At 27.8% G+C, this 7,457-nt stretch overlaps 1 protein-coding gene across 18 annotated transcripts in view; it reads left to right on the forward strand.

Moving 5' to 3' along the window:
• Positions 1–7,457, forward strand: part of l(1)G0196 (inositol hexakisphosphate and diphosphoinositol-pentakisphosphate kinase) — an 82,360-nt gene that overhangs the window by 17,084 nt on the left and 57,819 nt on the right. For all 18 annotated transcript variants that reach the window (XM_024360665.2, XM_024360654.2, XM_024360642.2 and 15 more), the window contains 4 exons: positions 2,523–2,677; positions 2,899–3,000; positions 5,165–5,355; positions 5,429–5,623. In XM_024360665.2, the coding sequence (XP_024216433.1) occupies positions 2,523–2,677; positions 2,899–3,000; positions 5,165–5,355; positions 5,429–5,623 (643 nt within the window). The remainder of the gene's footprint in view (positions 1–2,522; positions 2,678–2,898; positions 3,001–5,164; positions 5,356–5,428; positions 5,624–7,457) is intronic.

Genomic DNA, 7,457 nt, shown 5'->3' on the forward strand with positions numbered 1-7,457 from the left:
TTTGTCGTGGTTAGGGACAGAAGCTAGTATGGTGGTATTGTCAAAATCAAAAGTGTGTTTCATAATTAAACTATGTTCAGATAATTTAGAAGCCAAAAAATTACGAGAGGAGACAGAATATTTGTGTTGGGTTATGCGGTCTTTAAGTAAATTTTTTGTTTCCCCAATGTAGGATGCGTTGCAATTAGAAGCCAATACGTTGCAATGCGTTGCAATTAGAAACGTCGGCATAAAATAAATAAATATTGTTTTGTTTATTTATGTTGTTCTTTGCTGACCGCACCCCCCGACAAACTTCTTCAAGCATTAATCTACGGTCAACTATCTACATCTGATTATAATTATTATTGGAGTTAGTAGTCTGTTACCTTACCAATGAGCTACCCCCACCCACGATGTTTTATTAATGAAGCAAATAAATAAAAAATAAAGCAGTTGGACAGGACCTTCATGCAACAAGAGTATTTTGAGCTCATGATCAAAACATTCATAGGCTATCTCTGAGTAATTTGAGTCATCAAACTTGTAAATCGGTTGAGACATGCCCCAAAAAATCGCTACTTGCCTTTAAACAGGCAGAATAATCAAATTACCTTCTTTTGGCTGTCGTAATTGTTAAAATTTGGAGTGCTAGAAAACTGGGAAACTATTTTAAAAATACCATGACCTTGTCCATCATAGCTCCTGCCTTTAAATTAACTGAAGGAAAGGACCATTTCTAAAATTTTTTTTTTTTACTACTTTCCCAAAATTTGTTATCAGTATGGAAACTGATCTGCATATTATACAAATATTGAGTAATAAGAAAAAGATTGGTTTGAATTAAATACCCACTTTAGCAATAAGGTCAGTCAGTAGCTTGATGTAGTTTGTTAATTTATTCACATCTGAGCCGATGTTACCCCCACTATACACTTAAGATTGACTGAATCGAAAGATTAGTCAGTGGTGTTCTAGATACCCTAAAAGTGCTCAAAAAAAATTTTGGTAAAGCGAACATGTTAAAATACAGTTCTGAACCCAAACATTTGAGAAATAAAAAAATAATTTATTACTCTGATAGAAGAATCAGTTTGTAATTTTTGCCCAGAAATGACCTAAAAAATCTTAAGGTTGGGAAGATCATGCCTGAACAGGACAGGCCCATGACATATTGACAGATTAAACAGGTTTTCTGTGCAAAAGAAATATTTGTCCACTAAAAGAAAAATTTCACTTTTAGATATTGTTTTATACTTATGAAAGGGACACCAAAAAGACATCACTTCTGTCCCTTTCTATGAGAATAATCCTGATGATTCTGTAGCACATTTAATTTTTTCTTTAATGGTGTTGGTAGATATTTATATTATCTTAGTTAATTAAGTTTTTTTTAAATCTCTGTTAGTGCTATGTCACAGACAAGATTCAAATGCATCTCATACTATGGCTGAGAGATGTATTTCATTCTAGTCTGAATCTTTTTATACCTCCCGATGAAACATCTGACTATCCTCCAGTAAGTGTCAATATGCCCGCCCTCTACTTTCAGTGGATCGCTTAAATAAATGTCAAGTTCTTTATTTAGTAGAATGAGCATATATTCATAGATGAGAATATATTATCATATTAGGACGTATATTCATAGATAAGAATATATTATTATATTTGGACATACATAGCTGCACTACTAATCTATCACATTAATTTCCTCCCTAATGATTAATTATTTGCACAATTTTACAGTTTTGATAATTTTATTCATCTTATCCCAAATAGATTTCTTGTAAAATATTAGAGCAATTAATTTATCTTTGCCCATGTTGAGTGACAGGAGACTTGTTAGCCCCCCTATATTTTCATTTCATTTTGATTACTAAGAAATTTTTTTAAGTATTGAAGATAGGATACTTTTCATGAAACTAATCAAGTTAAATTGTTTTCATTGAATAGAAAAAGAACTTCCAGAAAAAAATCTTATATTAGAAAAATTTAAAGCAAGAACTAATCAACAAGTATTTCTTTACTTATCATTTTGTATCCAGTTAGTTTTGTTGAATTAAAGTAGATAAACCCATTCAGAAATGGGTTTTTATCAATATTTTTTCAAGTGAAAAAAATTGCTGTTAAAAATGAATTTTAAATAATTTGTTGAAATGTAAATCTACAAGTAAAGTAAAAATAATAATAATAAAAAAAACTACATTGATCGAGATAAAGATGGTTGCAAAGGTTTATCTGTGGTACTAAATGTACGGGGGGAGAGAGAATCTCTAATCATGGGAGTAGATGGGATACTTGAGGTACTTATGTTGCAGCACATTCGACACAAGCCTTCTATTGTTATGGCTCTCTGATTTGGCTCCTATAACTCAGTGAGTATTCTGATTTTATTGGATTTATACCAACTTAAGTTCTAGGTTTCCTTTCCCGAAATATTTTAACTGTCGACTAACAAGTTAGTGAGTTTCAAATAATAATTTTATGCAACTTATTATTTAATTTTCTTTCTTTCTTTCTTTCTTTTTTTTTTTTTTTTGTAGACCATGAGCTTATAGAATCAGAAGATCATGTTGAAGTGAATGGAGTTGTTTTTAATAAACCCTTTGTTGAAAAGCCAGTATCCGCTGAAGATCACAATATTTACATATATTATCCCACATCTGCTGGAGGTGGTAGTCAACGCCTATTTCGAAAGGTAAAACATTTATCAGCAATTGTAATAAAGAAAATAATGGTTACAGTATTAAATAGGATTCCCTCTAAACTCAAATTAAAGGTTAAAAATTCTTTGCAGTACTTGATCTCTTCGTAAGATGGTTAAATATCTTATTTATTTTGTTATAAAGCAATTTATTCATTACTTATTATGCATCATTACTTGTAGTACTAATTATTCTTTGATCATTTCTGTTTTAGATTGGAAGTCGGAGTAGCGTATATTCTCCTGAATCTAGAGTAAGAAAGACTGGTTCCTTCATTTATGAAGATTTTATGCCTACTGATGGAACAGATGTGAAGGTTGGTCATATATAATTTAAATTACAAAATTTGTATTTTATTTTATTATTTTTTGAAAATTTTATTTGCATCATTTCTGATATGAATAAGTTTTAGTTTAATAGTACAAGACTGTGATATATCCAATATTTATTTTTTGAAAATTATTTTATTTTATTCTTTATTATTAAATAATAATAAATCTGTACAGCTACAACCCTTATTAATAATTATTTTTTATTAAAATTTTAATCATTATTATTTCACATAATCTATCTGTTATATGAAAATAAAAATAAGTGTGATTTAGAGGAAAAAGTGACTACGAACATTGTTGTTGAAGAGGTACTAAATTGAAATATGATGGTGGGTGGGATAAAGACTTGAAATTTACTTTTTTTTTTTTCCTGTTCACACTGTATTAAAAGAAATAATACAATCTGAACTTCAGAATAAATGTAAATTATAGTTAAACAATTTGAGCAATGATTAGTACAATTTAATAAATAGTTTTATAATTTGGAAAATCGGGGTTGAACTGCCATTAGGCGGACGGGGGGTTCTAGTAAAAGTAATAATTATAATATATAATAATAAATATTACAATTATTGAAAAATAATAATAATTCTTATTTATTATCAGATAATAAGTTATTTAAATGATAATTTTTATTTATTATTAAATGATAATTATTATTTTATAAGTAGATGGTTGGGGGTGTGGTCAGAGCATAACACAAAGAAGTTAAATAAACTTAATTATTAGTGCTGTTTCAGCCAGAATTTCTAGCTTTCATCAGGGCTAAGAACAAAAAAACAAAATAACAACCAATAAATAAAGGATATACAGAATGATTAAAGTAAATAATTGTACAGAATGAATATAGATAAACATAAAGTAATGAAAGAAATAAGGAATAAAACTTATATATAGGTAATTGAATATGTGAGTAAAATAACATAATTAATGAATAAAAGTATAAAGTTATATATTGCAAAGAAACAACGAAATATGAATACTTTAACTTAATAATAATAATTTAAAAATTAAAGTTATGGAAAGAAAATATATGCAGGTCAAAAAAAGAAGAATAAAGAAACAAAATAAAAAGTTGAGTAAGACAAAGAAGTAATTAGGAAATATGACAATAATAATATATGTGGTGAAAAAAACTAATAATGTGGGTAAGAAAGAATAAGAAAAGAATAGAGAAGCAGAAGGGGGTAATGGAAAGATGAGAAAAAAGAGTTTTTCGACTACGGGGAATGTGTTCAAAAAGCATTGGAAACAAAATTCAGCAAACAAGAGTTGGTGTGTGTCTGTTTTTTATTTTAATAACCCAATTTATAATTTGAATAATGAACATTTTCTAAATTTATCCGATAATATTTGTGGAGTAATACTGATTCCACAGTTATAAAGTTTTATTAGTTAGTTGCAATATAAAAATGTCCTTAGTTAACCAACTAGCAACTTGCAACCACCATTTCTTTGACACCACTCTAGCTACTGACATACAAAAAGCATAGTGCACGATGCGTAACTTCAGAGTTATTCTCTCATAAACTGATGGTTAGTGCTGTTTAGTTTTGGTTACAAAGTGAATAATAAGGACCCCACAATTATTTTTATATATTTATCACTTAATACTTTCTTCTAACAATTTTAAATAGTATTAAATTCATTTACTCCATTTTGTCTTGGATAATTTTGGTCCCTAATGGTCTCTAAAGGGTAAGAGAATTTTGTATTGTTAATTAGTTACTTTAACATATAGATTTTTACTAGTGGAGGCATATTAATCAATAAAGCAACTCTCATAATTAATATAATTAAAATTATATTATCTTATTTACCTGATAAATATACCTTGGAATAAAACTGGAATACTCAGATAATAAAATACACCATACTATTTGAAACATTTATTGAACAATGAACAAATTATTATAAGAAACAACTAATAATAAATCTTTATATATCTCTTAATAAAACCTTCTATAAATATTAATATTTCTGAAATCTCTATTTATATACAATTAAAATAGAAGTTATCAAAGTATTTTCTAATTGTAAACAAATCATTATGATTTACAATGTATTGATTGTTAAAATTATTAAATGTATATATAATGAGTATTTTAGCTTGTGTTTAGTATTTCATTAAAACTTGTTTTTAATTAGGTATACACAGTTGGTCCTGACTATGCACATGCTGAGGCTCGTAAATCACCAGCTCTGGATGGTAAGGTGGAACGGGACAGTGAAGGAAAAGAAATCAGATACCCAGTAATATTGAGTAATGCTGAAAAACTAATTTCACGAAAAGTGTGTCTCGCATTTAAGCAAACAGTTTGTGGTTTCGATCTTCTCAGGTCTAATAAATTAATATTATTATTATTTTTATATATTTATTGTTTTTTTTCCTAATGAGGTATTTTTATACAGGGCCAATGGAAAATCTTTTGTATGCGATGTTAACGGATTCAGTTTTGTTAAAAATTCCAATAAATATTACGACGACTGTGCCAAAATATTGGGTAACATGATCCTTCGTGAATTAGCACCAACTCTACACATTCCATGGTCTGTTCCTTTTCAGCTTGATGACCCTCCCATTGTTCCTACAACCTTCGGAAAAATGTAAGTTGAAAAAAAAATTGTGCTCAGTTAGTAAAAAATCAAAACAAATAATATTAAGGTTATATTTAAAAGAAAAATCACTTTTTATATAGTTTGAATTCTTGATTGAGACTGGTTTGTTTATCAATTATAATAATAAAAAAAATATCTATTTAGTATCAACCTGTTTATTTTCTTAAAACTCCACTCCTACGTTACGGCCATTCTCAAGGATAATATATTTGAAATATCGTAGTTAGTTTTATCAAAAGATTGCAGGCAATTCTGCCTTTGTTAAATTACATTTTAATCAATTAACCTATTTCTTATCTAACTAATTTACTTTGTCTAATATTATTCAATTTACACTTTCTAATATGACCATAATCTTACCACTCCTTTATAACCTCTATCAACAACAGTATTGTTGTTAAATGAGGGACTAATTTACTTTTTTCTAATATTATTCAATTTACACTTTCTATTATAACCTTATCACTCCCTTAAACAACATAACTATTGTTGATGAAAAGGATGACAAGGTTATAATAGAAAATGTAAATTAGTTACTCTCTTTAACAACAATACTATTATTGTTGAGACTGGTTTGTTTATCAATCACAATAAAAATTATCTATTTAGTCTCAACCTGTTTTTCTTATTATTCCACTCCTACTTTTAAAGATAACATATTCTAAATATAACGGCTACAATATTATCAAAACTTTGAAGGCTATTCTGCCTTTGTCAAATTATATTCACGTTTATCAACCTATTTCATATCTGACTAGTTCTCTTTGTCTAATATTATTAAATTTACACTTTCCATTATAACCTTACCCCTCCTTAATAACCTTTATCAACAACAGGATTGTTGTTAAAGGAAGTGACTAATTTACTTTTTCTAATACTTTTCTATTTACACTTTCTATAATAACCTTATCAATCCATTTAACAACAGTACTATTTTTGATGAATAGGATGATAAGGTTATAATAGAAAGTGTAAATTAGTCATCCCCTTTAACAACAATACTATTGTTAATAAAGGGAGTGATAAGGTTATAATAGAAAGTGTAAATTAGTCCATCCCTTTAACAACAATCCCGTTGTTGATAAAGGGAGTAATAAGGTTATATTACAAGGTGCAAATTGAATTAAACTAGAAAAAGTAAATTATTCACTCCCTTTTACAACAATACTATTGTTAATAAACGGAGGGATAAGGTTATAATAGAAAGGGTAAATTAGTCCCTCCCTTTAACAACAATACTATTGTTGATAAAAGGAGTAATAAGGTTATAACAGAAAGTGTAAATTGTATTAAATTAGAAAAAGTAAATTAGTCACCCCCTTTTACAACAATACTATTGTAAATAAAGGGAATAATAACGTTAAAATAGAAAGTGTAAATTAGTCACTGCCTTTAACAACAATACTATTGTTAATAAGGGGAGGGATAAGGATACAATAGAAAGGGTAAACTGAAATAAATTATTCAATCCCTTTTACAACAATGCTATTGTTAATAAAAGAAGTAATATGGTTATAATAGACAGTGTAAGTTGAATTATATTAGAAAAATTAAATTAGTCGCTCCCTTTAACAACAATACTGTTATTGATAAAGGAAGTATAAGGTTATAATAGAATGTGTAGATTGAATTAAATTAGAAAAAGTAAATAAGTCACTCCCTTTAACAACAATACTATTATTAATAAAGGGAATGATAAGGTTATAATAGAAAGTGTAAATTACTCGCTCCCTTTAACATCAATACTATTGTTGATTAAGGGAATAATAACGTTAAAATAGAAAGCTTAAATTAGTCACTCCCTTTAACAACAATAGTATTG

Source organism: Halyomorpha halys, unplaced genomic scaffold, assembly GCF_000696795.3.
Source record: "Halyomorpha halys isolate HHAL.00 unplaced genomic scaffold, Hhal_1.1 Scaffold670.1, whole genome shotgun sequence".
Classification (NCBI taxonomy): domain Eukaryota; kingdom Metazoa; phylum Arthropoda; class Insecta; order Hemiptera; family Pentatomidae; genus Halyomorpha; species Halyomorpha halys.